This window comes from Coptis chinensis, chromosome 7 (assembly GCF_015680905.1).
Source record: "Coptis chinensis isolate HL-2020 chromosome 7, ASM1568090v1, whole genome shotgun sequence".
NCBI classification, from domain to species: Eukaryota; Viridiplantae; Streptophyta; class Magnoliopsida; order Ranunculales; family Ranunculaceae; genus Coptis; species Coptis chinensis.
Genome location: NC_141462.1, coordinates 55,457,145 through 55,479,116, shown reverse-complemented (window position 1 = coordinate 55,479,116; position 21,972 = coordinate 55,457,145). Strand labels below are relative to the sequence as shown.

The following is a 21,972-nucleotide window of genomic DNA, read 5'->3' as shown; positions in this document are numbered from 1 at the left end:
ATGAGGTTAAGCTCTTTTCAGTAGATGCTGCTGCAGCTCATGGTATTTAGGGGACACTAGCATATGTTTTTATTCATACCATAGTACCATGAGACAAACCAACTACAACTTATTTTAATAGACATGTTTTGGTGTTTTTCTTTTTCATTTTAGTTCTAATCAATTGAACCCCGATGTTTTGTTTTGTTTTATTAGGTTCCATTACGATAAGTTTCTTTCACTAATTAATCTCTTTATCAAATCGGAAATGAAAAGCCCAAAATCAGCTGGCACATAGCCATTTGGTGCAAGTACATACTACATTACTACATACACCCTAAGGTATCAGCTATATCCCAGAAACAATAACATGGATGTACCGCAACAGATTACATGATCAAGAGAAGGTTGGCTGCTGGCATCTAAGTTTGTTGTGTGTGGTGAAAACGAAGAAAACTTGCACCGCCTTCTTTGGGAGGGCAGATTCACAAGGTCTGTTTCAAACTGGTTGGCGGGTAAGTTCAAGTTCAGACTTTATTTCCACATGTTGAGATATGCTCTTAAGCTCTCCCAGTGAAGCTGACCACTAACTTTGGGAGCAGCTGTTGTTGGCACCATTAAACAAAATGTATTAGCAGAGGGAAAAAAACTCTCCTCAAGCTATTTCCCTACCGATGCAGGCATGAAGATGAGATCTCAGTTCTTGGGGCATTAGTTTTAGATATGCTCATTTCAAACCACCTTTTCAGGGAACTTGACTACCTTCCACAACCCAACAAGTAAAGATAAATACTTATGGTTGCAGGGAAAGGACTAGGCTATGGAAATTTGTAACAAATCACCGGGCGGAATGTGTTGCTATTTTAGAAAGTGTTGAACATGCAGTGACTCATGGATGGCTACACTTATGGGTGGAGCGATCTTTGCCGCAATGCTGATCACTACTTTTAAAACACAATCGATTACCTTGGAAGCTCTGTATGGATGGAATTTTATCCAACAAAAGATGCAAACTATTTGCATTACCCACATTTGGAGGGAAGCAAATATATCTGTAAAGATTGTCGTTAATCTGAGTTACAAACTATAATGATACTCCACCCAGAAAAAAATACTAACTTATTGTTTCTTATTTTATAAATATGGGTAACTGTGCACATTTAGTATATTAGGTACAATACTGATTTGCAGATATAGATTTAGAACAAAACAAATAGTAAAACGACACCTAAGCAAAAGTTTCAAAGACAAAAACATGCTAGGTTACCTTAGTGAAATAGATAACTTTTGTATTCAAACAATTTGTTTCATTCAATTTGAGCCCTATTTTTAGTTCTTACTTTTGTTATTTGCCTACTTTTTATTCTATTGAGAGCGGGTCAATGTTTGGTAGCTGATTATATTATTCCCAAGATGCAAATAAGTTGGATAACACGTTCAAGTGTTGTTATTAGGGGGACATTGTGCATTAAGGATTCGAAAAGAGAACAATAGTATGTTGCCTTAAGTAATTGTGTGTATAGGTAGTGGATTCACTTAAGTCGCTTGTATGCATGTCCAATATATATCTACTGGGTTGAACATGAAATTGAAATAAAATTGCTTGGAATTTTGTCAAACTGATAAATTTTGGCCATTTGATTTGTTTGATATTCGAATATATATTTCAAATGCTCATATATTATAATAATAGTTCAAAAAAAAATTAGAAAAATATAAACCCATCAAACAAAGTATATATATATTATAAGCAGTGAATCATTAACTATCAATATACATATATTATTTATTCAAGTGGATTTTAGGTTTTCGAGTCGCTATCTATGTAGCAAGTCCGGGCCAAATGGCTAGTAATAATAGTTGTTGGAATACATACATTTGAGGCCTGGTATGTGTAGAGAAAGAGATACAGACATGCCTTCAAAGAATAGGAAACATTCATCATCAAAAACACCTCCTCCTTCTTCCCAACCAGAAACTAATGAAGAAGAAGAAGATGTTTCTCTCTCTCTCTCTTGGAAAAAGCATCAATCCAATACCCATCTTTAATCTCCAAACAAAACACTCTCATTTCTAAAATAACCGATATCCAACAACCCACTCTCACTTCTAGAAACACACCAGCCACTGTTTGGCTATCTGAGTCCACCATCACTGCTTCTTCCTCCTCTCTTCGTCCCAATTCCATTGTTTCGGTAATAATCATTTCGACTTAATATTCTTATATATATCGTATTCCACTATCCTGGCATTTTATGTATATATATACTTCATTTGCAGGTTTCACTTGCTTCTTCCAAGAAGAAACTATTCGGTGGCTCTGCTGTTGAATTGTTAGGAGATGATGAATATGATGGGTTAGATAAAAGGAGAAGTACTGATGCTGGGTGTTACTTTGTTCTTGCCCGCGTTTTTCCTTCGTGTAAAGTTTGGATTAATAACATTGTCTACCGCGTGTATGTGTTGTTTAGACTTATGTAGTTATGTCTGTAAGTGTGGCGTTTTGTTATGTAGGTTTTAAAGAATGGAATGCGATTGTCGTGAAGTCTAGCATGTACATTGGGAAATCCTTCTGTTGGGAAGATTGCATTTGTTTCCCCTATTCAAACTCACTCCATCAATTGCAGTAACCTGTATTTACAAGTGGTTCCATCAAAGAATGCAGTCGTGATTAATGGTAATTCGACTTCAAAATATCAGCATGATCAACTTGAAAATGGGAAGATTGCGTCACCTAAGACGCCGTTGTTATATAGATCAAAACTGAACTCTCCTGTCGTTTGTAGTACGCCGAGAAGTCAAGATTCAGGTTCAAAAATGCATTTCCAATGAGACAATAGTTAGTACGTACGGTATTGAAGAAGCTCTTGAAAATGAAAAGTCTAGGGAACTTCTTCAGACATGTGCTTTTCTGTGGCTACGGGATCGGCTTCTGCTCAGGGGAAATCTTGTGGCCATTCCAATTGGGGAAGATTTCTGTTTTCTCTGTGCTGGGTACAGAGGAATTATCAATGGAGAATCATACCGAGGATTCTATCAATGAAGGAAAAAGTTCTCGGGAGGGTCAAACTGCTGATGTGGGCACTCTAATTGCTGCTTTTGTCGTTGACAAGACAAAAGTCCATATTGGTTTGTCATTGCCTTTAGAATCACAAACTCCAGAGAGAAGGGATTTGCCATCGGGGGAGTCTCAATGTAGAGATACAAAGGACAAAGATGTAGTGCATGTCTTGAAATTGGGTGGTTTATCAAAAGAATATACCAGCCTGAAGGAAAAAATAAATTATTTGTTAGTGAAAGGACCCTTGTCAAGGTACGTTCAGTTAATAGCTTCAAAATCTTTTTTCCTTCCCATTTCCCTTTTCATGACATGCCTTCTAGTAAATAAATGTATATTGTGTATATGGTGAATCACTAATTTAATGAAATAGCCACCAGATTCTCTTTAGAATTCTCTTCTAATTGCGAAACTAATATTAGAAAATGGCAAATATTCATATTGGATGTCTAAATAAAGATGTGTATGTCACACCGAGCAATGGTATGGAGCTACCCCGTTAAAGAAGAGCATCTAGCTACCTTTTAAAATGTGGGTTCCATGACAATCACAATAAGTAATTCACTTTCTAGCTCGTGGGGATAGCTACTTGCACTGTCCCCCAAAGGAGTGGCTCTGTTCTTCTCTCCAAAGGGCCCTACCATTCTAGTTTGAAACGATTTGAGTAATAGTAATTCATAGCTATAATAGCAAGTATACCCCATAAGTACTTATTGATGTTTCTATATGTGTGGTTATTGCTGATCAGGTTTTCTTCATTTCTCTTACTTGTTGCAAAATTTAGTGGTACCAGAGCTAGACATATGGGAAGGTAATTGTACGCACAAAAATGTGTACTTAGATCTATGCAATTGATTTTAGAGTCGCTACTAATTTTATTAAGAAAAAGTTGAGTAAAATCTATGTGAAGGACTAGCCCTCGAAACTAGATGATTATTGGGTTCGGGAGTCACGGTACGATGTGGGAAGGTGTTAGACACCCACACTCGCCTGGTAAAACCAGTCTTACTTCTATTGAGGTGTAACGTATTAAAATAGGGAAACGAAGAAAGCTTGAAAAATTAATCTAACAAGTTGGATGATCTTCACTAAATTATTTAAAAACTAATAACTATATGTTATAGTAAAACTAAAAAAACAAATAATCCTAATATGCAATACTAATTAAAATAAAAAAGAAAAAAAATATGTCACCTTGTTTGGAATGTTGTCTCATACTTGATTGTAGATTGATTGATTGATGATCTTGATTGATTGTTGATAAATGATGATGATAAACTTGATTTGGAATTGACAACTATAATTTTTGGATTGAAACAGGTGATTTGAGAAAAAAAAACAACTTTTGGTGAAAAGAAGCTTCTACTCAAGATCGAAAGAGGGGAAAATAAGACTAAAGACGAAGAACACGAAGAACTTCATTAGAAAAACCTCGAAGTCGAAATTTTACCTTCAACTCTAGATTAAACTAAAGAAATTCTATTCTAGAATGATGAACTAGAAAAGAAAAAAAGAATAACACTCAAGAAAAGAAAACTACTAAGCTATTAACTCTGAATAGTTAGGTCCAGATTATTAACTCCGAATTCCTAGCTCCAGATCATTAGCTCCAGATATTTTTTTGTGGGTGAATGAGACCCATATTTATAGCTTTTGGGCGTTGATTCAAATATGGTAATGAGTTTGATCCAATGGCTGAGTGTTGATGAAGAAAAATCTAATGGCTTGATCTCTTTCTGGTTGCACCTCCTAAATCTAGCCCTTGATTCAAGAGGTGGGATAAGGGGTGCGATCTTGGCCCTTGGTTTTTGGATCCTTTAGATGGATTAGGGCAAAAAATCAAGCCCTACACGTCCTCAATGAGCCCATAATCCAGGGTTTCTAAACATGGCTCCAAAATGACATATTCTCTAGAATATTCTTGATTTTTGGGATCAAATCAAATCAAACAGATAAGGAAGGTTCTCTAGGTTTTTGGAGGCTTGAAAAATGGGCTAGAAACTCTAATAAAAATGTCCAACTCGAGCTGGATCCACAGCCCACAAGCACAAGTCCAAAATCCACAAAAAGACCAATTTTGACCATATTTTCAATGCTGCAAATTCTCTTTGACGTGGTCAAAATTAGGCAAACTCTTCTTCACAAAAATTGTTAATTAATCAATTAGTAAGTTCCATGAGCTCTTAAAAATATCCTTGGGTCTAAATCTTACTCCAATAATATATTGCACTGAACAGTGCGCACAACGGGCTGAAATGGGATAAGGCAAGATTAGGGTTTCTGAAATCCAAAAGGAACCTAGGCAAGTTTGTACTCATTTCGAAGGATTTTTCAAGGGGAATCCAAATATGAAATAATCTCATCCAAAGAAAGAGTGGAAAAAGTGAGATTTGGGCTCCAAAGGGTTACAGGGGCATTTTAGTCATTTTCAGCTCAAAACTCAGAAAGCAACGAAATTTCAGCCATAGCTAGAACATGATGAGGAGAGTCTAAAGACACTAAAAAAAAATGAAAAGAAGGAAGTTTGATGTAGTAATGAAGACTCTAGAAAGCAAATCACCTTATATGATCAAATTTAATTCAAGACAAAATCATGAATGAATTATGCCTGGAGTGCAAAAATAGGGTGTCTACACTAATAAAAAGAGCCCCTCTATGAGGCGTTAAGCTGATAGAGAAGAAATCAATCTCTTACTGTGTGAAGTCCCAGAGTTAGAGAAAAAACAGTGATAACAAAAATTATCATGATGGCAATTGGTTATACGAGATTTCCCTTATAGTCAAGAAGGTTCTTAAAGTGAGATAGTAGACAGCATAGCTATGCTATAAAGGATTTTAAAACCTTCTTGATTTCATAATTCTGCTAAACTAAGATGCTCTTAACTCTTAAGAGCTAACACTTTAGCTAATTAGCTGTCTATATTGTAGCAGAATGAGTTGTTTGCATCATCAAGTGTCCACACACTGAGGGGGAAGAAAAAGAGCAGAAGAAAAGATGAAAAATATGGTTGTCTTGTTTTTGTCTTTTCAATAGGTTTTTTCCTTGGCAGAGTTGTCCGAGTATTTGGGTGCTCACCAAAACCCTCGTGTTAGACAATTTTGGTATGGTTTTGGAAATCTGCACGCTATACGGATTGTGTTGATGGTAGCAGAGCAATATCTAGATTTGCAATACCTTTTCTGACACACTTGCATGAATTTGTTTCTCTGTTGACGACTTAGATTGAAAGGCCTAAAGTTTGTGGTTCTGTGGATGAGATAAGTAAACTTAAATTTTTTGTTAATAACTAAATAAGTAAGATGTGGTTTTTTTTCTTATTCTAAAATACATATATACCTGGACACATGCACACCTCCATGTGTAATATCGATATCAGAAAGTATATGCTATATCTTGTCAGCAATTGCTGATTACAAACTGACATAATTAATGATTACATGTTTCAGTCTCGGTTTACGATCTATAAAGGGAGTACTTCTTCATGGTCCACCTGGGACTGGAAAGACGTCTTTGGCCCGTTCATGTGTTATTGATGCTGGCGTCAACTTATTCTGCATAAATGGGCCTGAGATCATTGGTCAATTTCATGGAGAAAGTGAGAAAGCATTGTGTGACATCTTTTACTCAGCTAGCCAAGCTCCACCAGCTGCAGGCCTGCAGTAAGATTTTCTTATCTTTACTTGACCTCTGAAAGACTGAAACTACTTGATTAGCTTATTCTGTATCTTCATCACTACTATTGATCACTTGATAACCTATATGTCAGTGTATCAGAGTATGTTTCTCCTCTTATGAGTTACGACAGGGTGTATATATACTCCTTATTTGTTCCCTGTTATGGGACCCACAGAGTAAATATGGGAAAATCCAACCTTACACTAGGTTCTCTATTTGATAAAGATTATTGTCAAAAATGTCGATTCTGTTGGAAACTCTAAACCTTGTTAAAATTTCGTGCAATACTGTCTATACCGCTGAATTGCACAGTAACTTTGCTCTGGTTTCTCAAAATGTTATGAGTTTCAGATGAAATTTTATGAGATAATCTTATCAACATGATATGTTATTCCAACAGTATATATCAATGCGATCTCGATAGTGGTCCAAAAACAGGGAGTAACAACAGGGAGAATGTAGATCATATCCCTCCCCCATATATATTTCAGTGTGCATACGTTTACTGTACATTTTCTGGAGTATCTCTTTCATTTCCCGATACAGAATTTTCTAGTACCACTAGGATTTACTGACACAAGATTTTCTGGTACCAGCAGGACCATATACAACTCATTCTCCATACACTTTTATTGTTATATGTGCCATATGTAACCAGATGTAGTTTTAGGCCTCAAACAAGTGATTTAGGTGTTATAAAACGTTATGAGTGGAAGGAGGTGGTGGTGTAGAGGCAGCGTAGCTTATAGGGGATCAGCAGTTGTTTCTTTACTAGTTAATTGTCCTGTTTTGCTTAGTTTTTTTTTTCTTAAAACTTTTCTGGGGGTCTCTTTTTTTTGTTATTTTTGAATCCGTTTCTTTGTTTTATTGGGCCCTTTTTGGGTGTATTGGGTATGGGGACTCATAGTTTGGGATTTCGGAATTTTTGGAATTTCGATAAATTTAAAAACCGAAATCTATTAAATTTCGACTCTATTATATTCGGAATTTCAAATTCTTTCAGAATTTCAAATATTTCGACTCTATATTTGAAATTTCAATTTTTTCGAAAATTGAAATTCCAAACGGAATTCCGGAGTTTCGTTCGGAATCACAAACTGGGGACTATCGCTGATAGTTTCTGCATACCTATTTTAGCTTTTGATGTAACTGATTCCCCTAATTATATCAATATATAACTTTTATCGATAAAAATCTCTATCTGCTAGTTGCACCAAAACAAGAAACCTAGCTACTTTTTCTAAGAGGTGGTTCTTGCATATAACACAAATATCTCAGATACTGTGCGTCAAATTTTGTTTTTTTACTTCATTATTTTGGGTTATACTGGACCAACCATCTCAAAAATGAAAAATTACTTTTATACTTCTATATTTCTCTTAGCCAGGTGATCTTGCTTATATTCCTATAATCCTTTTAGTAGGTGTATATTTGAGTTTTAGGTGTTTGGGTTCAATCTATTGCAATCTGATATCTTATTTGGGCTTTCTAGTCTCTTATGATTTTGTTTGAGTTGTTAGAATGTATGAATGTATTGCGAAAACTTCATTTGAAGACTTTAGCTATTAATTGTCTTTGAAAATTTGCCATATATTTTGTTATCCTTATAATTGTAGAACTTTGGTTCATAATATGCTTATATAATATTTGTTTGAAGTGTTTCTTTTCCATTATTGCCGTCTCTTGGTTGATGTCAAAATTTCTCATAGAGGCCCGTGGCACAACTAATAAAGTAATATGGACGTCCATTCCTTTTAGTATCTCTAATAAATTAGTTTCATTTTCATATTGCGATTAGGTTCAGGCCTTTGTTTTTAAGACTTATGCCCTCACTCTTTATTGCTTCCGAGAATTAATTGGAATCCTTAGAATTCATTGGTGCTGTTCCCCAAATTGTAAAGATAGCATTAATTAAGCTGAAATTGTCGATCTTAAAACCCTAAATTTCTGGTATTGTTCGAGATCTTGAGATTGTTGTAATCTTTGTTTTTGTTGTCGCATCAACTTCACCGTAAAATTGGTACGAGAGCTAGGCTCTTTCTAGTGACTCCCTTCAACGTTTACCATGGCACGAGGTAGACTAGCAGTCAACTGTCGATTGCATCGTATATAAGAAGCTTCCCAATACAGATCTCGCATTATTAAGTAATAAAACTAATTAAGGAGGATATTTCTTATATTATGTTGTTCAATCAATGGAAAAAACAGGTTGCTAATGTTGAAGGGTTGTTGAGATCTGATAACTCTTACGGCATTTCCTGAATATCAATTCCGATCCCAACCACCCTAACGTTGATGGTTTTGGAATTTTGGCAGCAAAATTGTTGTTAATGGAGAGGAAGTTTGGGGATTAGTTTTGGCCTTGTATCACCTCAAAATATATATGAAAATAAGAGTTTACTATAATAGAAACTTTCTAAAATATTCAGAGAGATGTCCTCTTAGAACTCTAACAGTAGCCTACTCCCAAAACTTTTTTCTTTGTTCAATAAAATGAAATTTCATTAATAAGGGGAAAGTAGGCTGCGAAAGCCTACCCTTACAAGAGAAAAAGAAATAAAAAGCATTTACAAGATCTGAATCAACTTAAAAAAATCCCCAAGAAATGCACCATCGCCCTATGTCTAAGAACATAAAACGATCTCACCTAGCTAAGAAAGACTTAAAGAAACATCCTCTAAACTGAAGATTTTAACTCTTGGAAGGAATTTTGGTTCTCCAAATTATGGGATTAGAGAAGTCAGAAATAGGGATAGGACTATTAGAATTAAACAACCAAGATATGATAGAAAAAGAAAATTACTTGACTGAAAAGATACCTTAAATATTGGGGCACCACTCTCTTATTACCATTCTGTGCATTAGGGATAACCGCATAAATCCTTGCCATCAATGAAGATTGATATCCATCATGCACTTTCTATGCACGACAAATCTCGTCATCTTGCTCATTAGTCCGGTAGGCTCCACCTATATCTCCCTCTTTGATTCTTGCAAGCCAAACATTGGTCATATTCTTGCAAGCAAATCATTGGTCAACATCAACCACACCACCGTCCTTCTCCGTATTTCCACTGAAATCAGACACATCAGAGTTTCTATGGATAGTGGGCGACTGACTGCTGCAACAGCGCTTGAAAGTCTCATTTCTCTTTAGCTTGTGCCAATTTAATGTCTGCTATAATGGAAGATATTTGTGTGACTTTCTTGATATCTTTGCCGAATAAAAGAAAACAGGCCAGAATAAGTCAGTAACCAAGTTTAAAATCACAAACTATTGAAATTGGTGATTTCTTTCAACTCTTTTTTATGATATAAAATCCAATTATCATTATATTGATCCAGTTTGGGCATTTCTTAAAAACCAATTTTGAGGAACAGGTTGTCTCTTCTGTTGTAGGAGAAAGTTGAAGATCTTGTGTTTCGAGCATTTTAATAGGGACGTTGGTATGTGAAAATGATATGCCAAGGAGGTTCTTTGTTGCCTAAATTTTTGTTTTTCGAGTATCCTAGTATGGAGGTTGGTTTGTGAAAGTGATAGCCCATGGAGAAAAATATCTATGGAGTTTTTTGTTGCCTAAAATAGTTAGGCCAGGGTTGTTTTTCTTGTTTTCTTGGTTTATGAAATTTGGCTTCTACAATAGTACAGGTTGTCGAAGATATCAGTCTTATATTTTTCAATGTAGTGAGCAGATACATTGGTAAAACCTGCGGACAGAGTACTTGTAGACAGGCTGAGTTCTAGAGTGGAGATACCAATTTCTTTGCTGATTACGGTAATAATCTAGAGGATGAGTTTTTAAAGATGGGGGGATTGGTGTAGGGACACATAATTTATCATGTACCGCCTGGACATGCACAACCATAAGGACGCCCACACCTTTTAGTCTTTATGTTATAATTCTGTTGTCCCTTCCTGTTTGAGAAGCAATTAGATTTATGTTGTAGTTTGTAAGGCTTGCACGTCTGATTGCTATTGTTTTGGAGAATCAGTAACTTCAAGATTTATTGGTGTTCTTCCCTGAACAGTAAACAAGCCGTCTATAAAGTGAAACTTATATGAATGAAACCTTCTGATTGTTCTGAGATTGCTTGAGATTGGTGGTCGGAAAACTTCAGCATTCAGGAAGCTATAATTGTCGTCATCTTTCTCTGAAGTGGATGGGAAACAGCACTGAACTGAATCATCAACAATGGTTGTTAGTATGCCAGCAGATGGTATTCCTTTCCCATCAAAACCAGATTTCATTTGCACCCCTGTACAACCAGTTGACTCCACAAAATATCTCTTTCCAACCTTTATCCCTAGCTTCTGTCTTGGTATACAAAGGTTGCTTTTACAAAAGATGCTAATTTATGTCAACTTGGTGAGAACCTCTTACATAGGGTGCCAGGACTGATGTACATCAAAATAATCTAAGCGGGCCTTTTGTGGAATATAGAATTTGTCCTTTTGAGCATTTCGTGTTTGAAATTGGACCATCTGGTAGGTTTGGATCTTAGTGTGATTTGTTTTTAAGCCGTTTGGTTGTAGTGCTTTTCTATTGTAATGTAGGTTTTCACAGCCTACTTTCTGCGTTTATAAATGAGAAAAAGCCAAAAACGAAGAAGAAAGAGCTACAGTTTAACTCCCACACTTTGCCAGGTCTATATGTCCAGCTTGGATAATAAATACAGAAAAAGCTAAGGGGGTGTTTGGATCCTATTTATTTTTTGGCAAAAAGTGTTTATTAGTCAAAAAATGTTTTTTGAAAAAATAAATGCGTTTGGTCTCTATTTTTCAAAAAAATTGTTTTTCATCGAAAAAACATTTATTAGTCCGAAAAACTGGTTTTATAAAAATTAGGTAAAACTTGTTTTTTAAAACAAAAAACTGTTTTTTCATCTCTTTCTCTCATCTGCGCTAAAGGCAAATTGACTGCCCGGTTATTTTCTCCAAAGAAAACTCGGTTTTTTTTCGATATCTCGTCTCGATCTCTCGATCTCTCACTCGAACAACATCTCTCTTCTCGATCTCTCACTCGAACAACATCTCTCACTTGATTTCTAAAGGTAAGAAGATCCTAAAAAAGTGACTTTTTTTTTGTTTGAATTCATTATACATGATTTGCATCTATGGATCTATATTAGATTGATTCTATTGTGTGTTTCTGTATAATTTCTATTATGTGACTTGCGTCGACTAAGCAAGGATTTGATGTTGTGATGTTAAGTGATGTTAATAAGTTGTGATGTTGTGATGTTAATAAGTTGTGATATTGTGATGTTGTGATGTTAAGTGATGTTAAGTGATGTTGCGTCGACTAAGCAAGGATTTGATGTTAAGTGATGTTCTAATAAGTAGGAACAATTGGTAGTTGCACCTGATGTTGTGATGTTAAGTGGTGTTGTTGCTGCAACTGCCATTTTTATTTTTGGAGCTAAGGTTGAACAATCTACTCAGAGTTGCTAGAGCCTCAGACAAAAGGCTTCTTGTAAAGAAAGGAGCATCCATGAAATAATAAAAGGTTAAGTGGGCATGCTCGCTGCACTAGCTTAACGGCGTATCGGCCACTTAGAGTACACTACTTACAGCACACTACTGGCCTTCACCCTTCTCAATTGCAAGTCTTTGCAGCCTTTTCTCCTATTCACTTAACCCATTGGAGCCAAACACCTAACCAAACTTCTGCTCTGTGTTTCTCTCCTGCCCATTGGTTAAATGTCCTGCTTTCATGAAGAAAACAGGATGTCCCTATATATATATTTAAGTTAGTGTTGTAGACTCAAAATAGAAATACTACACAAAAGAAGTGAAGTGAAAGAGAAAACATAGCTTTGCAAGATGGAATATAGTGGGAAGGGAGAATGATGTTGAGGTTTATAGTTTGAGTTCCGGCAAATGGAAAGAGGTGCCGATAAATGTACCACCATTTACGGCATGGTAATCGCTAATCTAATGTATTTCTGCATGGACGAATTCACTGGGCAACCTATACGAACATAGGCCTTTTGGATATTGTGACCTCCAAAAGAGTAGTTTTAGGCCTATCGTGATATACAACCACAAGAAAGAATTACTAGAGAATTTAAATATGGCAATTGCATAGGTGGGGAGACTATTTTCACCCAAGAATGTTGGTCATCAGTAGAGGTAACAAAATCTGGAAGCACGACTCTTTTATATATTAGTTTTGATGGTTGCATCTTTTGATATAATGATCTTTAACTGTACCATATTCATTACATATGCTGCTCCACTCTTCGCTGAACGACGCATTGTTGATGCGTTTCCTTTTGAATTGAAAGAATTATATTTGAATTTAATTCAATTCCTAAATATAGTCCCGTGTGTCGGATACTAATTTGAATCATTCCATTGTCATTTTTTTAGGACTTATCAAGAAATTTGTTTTTTTTTTTACTTGAGAGTTGATCATTAGTTGTTGTCACCATATATAGATGAGTAAAGGTACCACTTCGGAAAAAATGCGTGCAAATTGGAATGACAACCTTGATGTGATCTTTTCGGATCTGTGGTTAAGGAGACTTTAGATGGTAATGTCACCCAAAATGGGTTCACCAAAGTCGGTTGGAATAATATATTGAAAGACTTCAACGAAAGATCCATGATGTGACTATAATATGGATCAAGTTCAGAACCGCTTGAATAATTTGAAGTCAAAATACAAAGTCGCAAAGGCACTTACTGTTTTATCTGGTTTTGGGTGGGATCCGACTACTTGTGTGTTCACCGCCAGCAGTGCTGTTTGGGATGAATATTTGAAGGTACATAATGTTTATCGGAAAATGTATATCTATATCTTGAAGATTTTGATGTTATTAGATTATTAATAAAAGGAATGTACACAGGCACATCCAGATGCAGAATGTTTTAAAAAATCACCATTTCTCGTGTATGATCATATGGCTTTTCTATGTGATGGAAAAATTGCTGAAGGAAAATTTCGGAAGTCGTATCACCGACAACCAAATCAAGAACGGGTTTCTATCGACATACTTGAAAACACACAAGAGGTAAGAGCAAATGGTGAGTCTTTGCCTTTACAGGATGAGCCAGTTATACAATGAGAAGAGTCTGTGCATTCACCTGATATCGAACGAAGTGTTACTAGAGATGCAAACAAGGGAAGAGAAACAACTAATGCTAAGCGAAAGGCTTCTAATATTAGTGAATTGTCTGAAGCTGTAACGGAGTTAGCTGAGGCACATCGATTTAGGGCATCTTATTTTCGATCGGTTGATGATCCTTATGGCTTAAACAGATGTATTACTACACTAGAGGAATTGGAAGGGATTGAAGAAGAAGAGATCTATGATGCAATAGAATTGTTTGAAAAACCTCATGCTAGGGAAGCATTTATGTCTCTTAAGCCACATCGTCGTTTAAATTGGCTTAGGAGGGAGCTTTCTCGACCAACTATGGTTTAGAGGCTCTCTTAATTATTTTATATATGTTTAGAACGATTGTGACATTCCATCTTTTTACTATTTAAGTTTAGTTGTGTGTTGAGCTGAATAATCTTTCTTTTTGATGATTTAGATATTATGATGTATTAATGATTGAGAGGAACATATATATTAATTATGTTTACTTGAACTTGGGCTTACTAGTTTTAGATAATTTTTATTCTATAGTGATTATGGAATATGTAGAGATGGTACTAGCTTCTTGTTGCAACTGTAGTAAATCTGGATCTAATGCTTTCAGATTTTAGAAAAGTTGTACAGAGAAGGTTGGGAACCAAATTTTGGGGTAGGCTTGCATAATAATAATAAGTCCTACCAGGGAACTAGCAGTCAAATTTTTGAGGTATTGAACTTAGTAGGGAAGCACCATGGCTTCAGGTCAGGATAAGATAGTTCTTTGGTAGTTATTATTGGTTCAATCTATTTGTTCTTGTGATTGTCACTCCTAGTGGCCTCGCAAAGAAACCTGCTATTATTGTTCCTCGAGAAAAATACTTGTGACTTGAACCTCTTTCCTGTCAGTACCTCAAGACACTAAATTATAGAATAGGTGATCTGTCCCTCAAGATGCTAAATTTCTGAAGCTCTCTTTGGTTTGTATCGTCATGTATTAAACTGTAGTTCCCTATTCATCTGCTTGCTATAATGGAACAATGAAATTACTGTAGACTGCTGTGTTAAATAATTGGTTGGGTTGCAACTAAATTATATTGGTTCACTATTTCTGCCTTTTAGTCTGCCTTTTAGCCTTGCTTGATCCATAGAGAACCTGTATGTTGAATAGTGTATTGATGCAACATCTATACTTCAAGTTTCTTTTGGGTCAAATTTCTTTTTGGACTATTCTCTGAAGTCATGAACTAGTAAGTAGTAATATCAGATGTGGTGTGAAAAGAATACGACCTTGTCGTGATGTTGTATTCTTATGAGGAGTATATGTTGTATGTTATTGAATAATTATGAGTATTCTTAACAGGTGAGATATTTTTCAATTATGGGTTTCGATGATGAGCTAGATGAAATTGAAGAATGCCTCATAGAACAAGTGATTGCGTATGCTATTGGTATACTTGGAAGGCGTTTTGATAAGCAACCTTGTAATGATTCTATGCTTAGTGGTGGTGCCTATATGAATGAGGTTTTAGAGGGGCACAATGATTGATGCCGCAGAATGTTTCGTATGGATAAGCCTGTTTTTGTAAAGTTTTGCAAGATTCTCAAAGATAAGGAGTTGCTACAAGATTCTTTTACTATTAGTGTACGAGAACAAGTAGGAATGTTTTTATATACTATGGGTCACTGTGCGTCAAATCGGATTTGTCAAGAACGATTTTAGCATTCCGGTGAAACAATTAGCCGCCATTTTCGCAATGTTCTGAATGCAATTTTATCCTTATCAGAAGAGTTCATTCACCCACCTACAACTAATACGCCTCCTGAGATTCAAAATAATGAAAGATTTTTTCCTTTTTTCAAGGTAATTTATAAACATTGTTTTTAGTTTAAAGTCACGTGTTTTTCATTTGGTATTATGTATCTGACATGATTGACTATTTTAAAATTATAGGATTGCATTGGGGCTTTGGATGGTACTCACATACCTGCTAATCTTCCACTAAATCAGCAAGTTAGCTTTCGTAATAGGAAAAATGATATCACACAAAATGTTTTGGTGGCTTGTACTTTTGACATGCAAATTTGCTATGTATATGCCGGTTGGGAAGGCTCTGCAGCTGATGCACGTGTGCTAAAATCTGCACTGGAAGACCTAGATGCTAGATTTCCTCACCCACCTGAAGGTATATATGTTTATGTTGATTTCTAATTTATTTAATATGCATTCCACATTATCATATAATTATTTACTTAATTCTAATTTTGTTCTTGAACTAGGCAAGTATTATGTTGTTGATGCTGGGTATGCAAATACAAAAGGGTTTTTGGCTCCTTATCGAGGAGTTCGATATCATTTGCAAGATTACAGAGGAAGCAAAAATCCACCAAGAACTAAAGAAGAGTTGTATAACCATAGACATTCATCTCTTAGAAATGTCATCGAGCGTTGTTTTGGAGTTCTTAAATCTCGATTTCTGATACTTAAATTTGCGCCAGCCTATCCATTTGAGACGCAGCGTGATATTGTATTTGCAGCATGTGTCATATACAACTACATTCGTCTGGAAGGGAAAAATGATTGGATTTTCACTAGGTATGAAAATATGGCATATGAAAATGTCCCAAGTGAAGAAAATGACCAAGTGGAGGTGGTTGCATCACGACCAAGTGCGCGTGTTCAAAGAGTTAACCAACGCCATGCTTCATTACTAAGGGATTCAATTGCAGACGACTTATGGAGTGCAAGAGATTGAACGTATTTGATCAATCAATTTTATGATATGGGGTTGTTTTTAACTTTTATATAACTTGAACGGTTTGTAATAACTTTTTTTATTGTATTATCTGAGCGAGTTTAGTTTATTAAGATTGACTATTTTTCCACACACAAATTTGGACTTTAAATAAATACGTTTGGTCCCTATTTTTTAAGAAAAAAATATTTTTTTTTTATAAAAATAGCTTTTAAAAAAAATCTCAACCAAACATATTTATTCAAAAACTGTTTTTAGAATAAATATTTTTTCAAAAAAACACTTTTTGAGAAAACTGATTTTGGAAAAAAATAGGATCCAAACACCCACTAAGATTTAACTCCTACACTTTTGGCATTCGCCATTTTCATGAGAAATACCGATGCCCTTGATTGGCGCACTCGCTAGTTGCTATGAACAATTGTTGCATAAAGTAGAAACCCAATAAGCGCGATAGGTTTAACAGTATCACATGAACAGGAGAGGAACTTGAGAAACCTTGAAATGAAATGTAACACTAGATCCTAAACTCGTTGAATTCTATGTAAGCCATGTGGAGCATGTACTTCTAACAAAACGTAAAATTTAGTTTTGTCATTATTCCAAAACTTCTCCAACTATTTTTACCTTTTGATTCGCTAAACATTTAGTTAAACCTATCATTCTCTGTGCTTCAACTACTCCTTTAAAAGCGTTGTTCCATCCAAACATTTTGCATTGAACTGGGTTCAGTCTTGCTGTGCATGCTTTGCTAAGGCTTCATTTTTTTTTTTGTAGGTTTTTATTGATGAATTAGATGCTATTGCCCCGGCACGGAAAGATGGAGGTGATGAGCTTTCACAAAGAATGGTCGCAACATTGTTGAATTTGATGGATGGAATCAATAGCAATGATAGTGTAACGGTAATTGCTGCCACTAATAGGCCTGATAGTATTGATCCTGCACTGAGACGGCCTGGAAGACTGGATCAAGAAATAGAAATAGGTATGTCAGCAACCAATTCCTTATGAGCTTGTACACTTCTATAACCTTATGAAAATATTCTTTGTACATGCTTATGTCAAGTCTCATCGGTCTCATTGCCTCATTGTTCCCTAAATAATGGGCTAGCGTCAATTGGTACAAATGTGTTTTATTTTGGGCTTGCATGACACTGTTCAAGAACTTCTAAGTTTTGATGTTCATATTCCAACTGTATTTACCACTGTGTGAATCTACGTAAACAATGTTTAGTTTGACGGGCTTATATGGACCATATGGTTGACTTGATTAGAGATGGCCACTAAACTTTATGTATATATACAAAACTTCTTGTGAATGAGTTAGGCATTTATAGTAATACTAAGATCTTCATGAATTATAGATTTGAGTTTTCTTTCCGTACCCAATTTGCCCTGCTTGTCTCTGATCCATTCTGTATGCTAGTTGACTGAGATTGCCAGTTCGTACTTCATCCAGATCTAATAATTGTTATGCTAGTAACTCCATTCTCTTCTCTTAAGTCTACACTCTACAACAAGCGAGTGTTACATGTGTATTCATACTCAACGCTTGGGCCCATTTTTGTTGTTGGCACATCTGTTGAAAATCCACTGTGTAAAGGTGTGATATGGTTTTCCCTTACAAACAGTCACTGGGGGACTGGAATAGGTTATTGGATGAGACCGAGTTCGACTTGAGAGCGAACTGCCTACGTATCTTACTCTGGGTTGTATGGGGGAGAGTAGAATCAGGTCTGGCGTAGTTCATAGGAGAGGTATTTATAGAGATTGAGAGTGTATCCTTGCTCACCACGTGTAAAGGATGTCCCAAATGAGGGGTGGAGATTAGGATCACATGTGAGAACTGCCCTCCTAGGTCTGATGTAATGATGTGGAGTGGCAGTCTGTACAAGTAGCTTGCGGCCGTGATCAGTGGCTGACGGTCAAGATATGTGTAAGTACACCTTTAGTCATGATTGCTTATGGATAGGGAATCCGTGTCACTTCCTCGTGTAGTTCGCGTGATACTGCGATCTGTCTGTAGCGTTCTACTAGCTCATGGATGCGACCTGGATCCACAGGTCGATGTGTCATTCCCACCATGTTAGGCGCGTGCTGGATAGAGAATATCACTCCCCTACACAGCCCCCTCTCAATAGGTTGTGAGAACGACCTGCTGAGAGAGATCGGTAGCGCGCGTGGAGTATGTGAGAGGTGGAAATCTCCAACGACCTGTGAGGAATGGCTCGTGTTAACCATGTGAGCTAGTGGGTGCGAACGTTTGACGCGTGTCGGCGCGACGCGATGATCCGGCGATTCGCAGAGAAGAAAACGTGGCTCCCCATTTTTCGGATGTGAAAAGACAGACGATTGGTTGGAAGTCGGGCAGCTAGGGCTAGGGTGTAATCATGATGCCTTGGAAACTGGAGGGGCGGTTGCTCAAAAATTTCACTTGCTCTGTTGAGACTTCATTTGGCTGCTTCGTCTGGTAGACAGAACTTCATTACCGCATCATCCTTTAGGTTAGTTCTCTGCCATTTTTGAACCTCTTCTTCTTGTTTGGTGCTAAGCCTCTGTTCTAGAGTTGTTAGGATACCCTGTTAGATACTAGTAGCTAGACTTGTTAGGGTTAGAAGAGAAAATGTCAGACTCCGATGACACTCGATCTAATGAGGTTCGTAAAGTTTCTCTTGGCTGGGATGACGCAGGTGATGAGAAAGATGAGTCTGTGTGTAAGATGGTTGAGAGTGATGATGAAGGCGAAGCGGTTGAGGGGGCTAGCAGTGAGGAAGATGTGGCTCGATCTGCGTCTCAGAATCTTGAAGCTAGCACTTCAGTCGCGCGTGAGGGTCGTTGTCTTCAAAGCGCCCGCCGCTTCAAAATATTGTGGATAGACATGCTTTGAGGGCGTTCCCATATCTGAGAAAGAAATATGGGATAACCATAAGCGATCTGGAGATCCATGAACCTGATCAGAACGCTCTGGTTTTTAGTGATAGGTACACCCCACCAAATCATGGGGTGATCATCTGTGAGGGACGGTGAGGGCATATGACGATACCGTTCTCCAAGCTGGTTTGCGAGTTCCTGAACCATTGTGGCAAGGCGCCTGTTCAGTTTGTGGGTAACACGTGGCGATTATTTAAGGTTTTTGACCTCTTGAACGCTAGTGGTGAGTACCGAATCGAGGTCGCTGATGTTATCGAGCACTACCTCGTAAAGCGATCTAGGTCGCTGAACTTTAGCCTGGAAACTCAAGCTACGCTGTCGGGCGTTTTGGATGGTAAGAGTAACGAGTTGTGGGACAAACGACCGCTGCTCCTTGTAGGGCGCTACTGTGCTAACGGGTTCAGTGTGAACCATAAAATATACAACTTTACTGGTGGGTAGCAGCGCGTTGTCTGATTAGGTCAACTTGGTTTTGTTGAACTTTTACTGAAACTGTTGTCTTGTTGCCTATGCAGATATCCGCTTGAAAAAGGAGTCAAGTCGACAGGTGATCAAGAAGTTCGCTAGCCTGTCGCGAGCTGAAAAACAGGCCAAGCTACCGGAAGTTGCGCATTTCTTTGAAGAGCGCGGAGGACCTGCAATCCGGGAAAAAAGAGTAGAGCAGAAGGCCCGAGCGAAGAAAGGAATACGTCGAAGAAAGCTGTGATGGAGAAGCGTAAGAGCGATCTGGTGACGCGGGAAGACAGGTAACGAGGCCGTACTGGGGTGAAGCGACACGTTGGAAGTGCTCGGGCCTCTGGGTCTGGAGCGGGGAAGGGTCGAGAGGACGCTCCTTTTGATGTAGACGACGTTCTCTTCGACATTCCAGAGTATCGACGCGCGCGAAGCGCGGGGGTGGTGACCGCGACCGGGTGGTGAAGTCTGAATCGGGGAAGGGCGGCTCGCAGCTTGAGGGCGAGGCCGATGCCCGACTTCAGCGTCCTAGGTGAGGACGCCCCGGAGGTTGCCCCGGAGGTCGCTCGACCCAAGGTTGTTGGAGATCCCTCTGGCAAAATGAAGGGAAAGGTTGGTGCAAGAAAGACTGGTAAGGGGCACTCCAGTGCTGGAAAAGACGAGCTGGAGCGCAACCTAATGTACATCGATGATGTAACTAGGAAGAAGCGCTATGTGAAGAGGTCGGACTGCAGCTACAAGTCTGCACCCATAGCTGCTTGCTTGTTGGAGGGGATGACCCTGGACGGTGATAGGAAGGACCTGGATTCGAAGGAGCTGGAGTCGAACCTGAGGGGGATGGACAAAGCGATGTGCCTGGTGAGTAACCCTTTCGTTCTACTTGATTGTGTCATTGCGTTACATGCTGTTTGTTTGGTAATAACGTGATATGTTGTGTGATCCGTCGCAGCTGATCGCTAGGTACCAGAAGCTGAAGACGGCTGCGCAGATCGCTGAACTGGAGAAGGCGGACGTTGAGTCACTAAGGGACGAAATTGTCCGAATCTGCGAAGCGTGCAAGAGGGCCGAAAGGCCGAATCGATGCTCCGAGGCCTCACCACCGCCTCTAACTCGAGAAGACCTCTGCTGTGAACGAGTCGATCGAGTTGAAGCATGAGGTGCAAGCGTTGAGGGGCCAACTAGCCGCGGCGAACACTTATGCTGAACGATGTAAGACTTCCACTCTGCAATCAAAAGAGGCCTATCTCACCATCCGTGCTGAGGTGGAAGAGCTGGAAAGGAAGATGGATGACCTGCAGGAGGAGCGGGAACGCCGGACTTCGGCGAAGCTCGGCGCGAATCGCTCAAGATGCAGCCCTGTTCCCGCAGTCGTGTCAACCTCCCTCGCTGGTCTGATGAGTGAGCAGCTTCAGGGGTCCAGCGATCTCCATGTGGTTGGTGCTGAGGCAGTTGTGGCGTCTTCCGGTGATCCAAGCTCCGTCTCTGTTTTGAATGTCACTCTTAGAGAAGATTTAGGCGAAAATGTTTAGAACATTTGTTTATTACATGCGGTTGTAATGGGCCTCTGGCCGTAAACAATAGAGCTGGTTTTCTAGGTTGACCTGGGCAACTCGCTTTTCTTCTTTGTTATTGATTATGATACTGGATGTTTAATTGTGCTGGATTTCCTGAGTATTCTCAGCAGCACGGTTAATCTGTGAACTGGGGCGTCCTTCTTGTCGTTAGGTCACTCCTTGTATGAATGTGAATCTTGTTGTTCTTTCCCTTTATACCTGGCCTTGTGTATGAGAGGAATGTTTATATTTGTAAGCGTGTGCATGCTGTTATGAACTAAATGGTGCAGGTCGTTCATCTCGATGAGGGCCGGGCATCAGACAGACCGCGCCGCTGAGCTATAGCGTCGTCGTGCGCGGCACGGGATAATGGGCGGTCAGGGGGTATGAAATGATGGCTGCCAGGTTGGCTGGCGTTTGGTGCCTCGATGCCATAATGGTGTGCCTTGGGAAGAGACGTTTCGTGGGTATAAATACGACCGG

The 21,972-nt window shown here is 38.3% G+C and overlaps 2 protein-coding genes and 2 long non-coding RNA genes across 4 annotated transcripts; 3 read left to right on the top strand and 1 right to left on the bottom strand.

The window, feature by feature from the left end:
* The first annotated feature begins 2,499 nt into the window (after nt 1-2,499).
* Nucleotides 2,500-6,901, top strand: LOC147488035 (calmodulin-interacting protein 111-like). The gene is made up of 2 exons (XM_086572732.1): nt 2,500-3,292; nt 6,485-6,901. The coding sequence occupies exons 1-2, from the start codon at nt 2,853-2,855 to the stop codon at nt 6,699-6,701; spliced, it is 657 nt and encodes a 218-aa protein (XP_086428858.1). The 5' UTR covers nt 2,500-2,852; the 3' UTR covers nt 6,702-6,901.
* Nucleotides 6,458-11,308, bottom strand: LOC147488034 (uncharacterized). The gene is made up of 2 exons (XR_015202147.1): nt 9,533-11,308; nt 6,458-6,692 (listed from the first exon to the last, which is right to left on the bottom strand). It is a non-coding gene; the product is annotated as an uncharacterized LOC147488034 (long non-coding RNA).
* Nucleotides 11,309-11,592: 284 nt separating this feature from the next.
* On the top strand, nt 11,593-15,521 carry LOC147488033 (uncharacterized). Its single transcript, XR_015202367.1, has 2 exons — nt 11,593-11,765; nt 15,160-15,521. It is a non-coding gene; the product is annotated as an uncharacterized LOC147488033 (long non-coding RNA).
* Nucleotides 15,522-15,634: 113 nt separating this feature from the next.
* On the top strand, nt 15,635-17,563 carry LOC147488032 (uncharacterized). The gene is made up of 5 exons (XM_086574232.1): nt 15,635-15,660; nt 15,692-15,695; nt 15,751-15,982; nt 16,077-16,447; nt 17,330-17,563. Exons 1-5 carry the CDS (start codon nt 15,635-15,637, stop codon nt 17,561-17,563), a joined length of 867 nt encoding a protein of 288 aa, XP_086430358.1.
* Nucleotides 17,564-21,972: the final 4,409 nt, after the last annotated feature.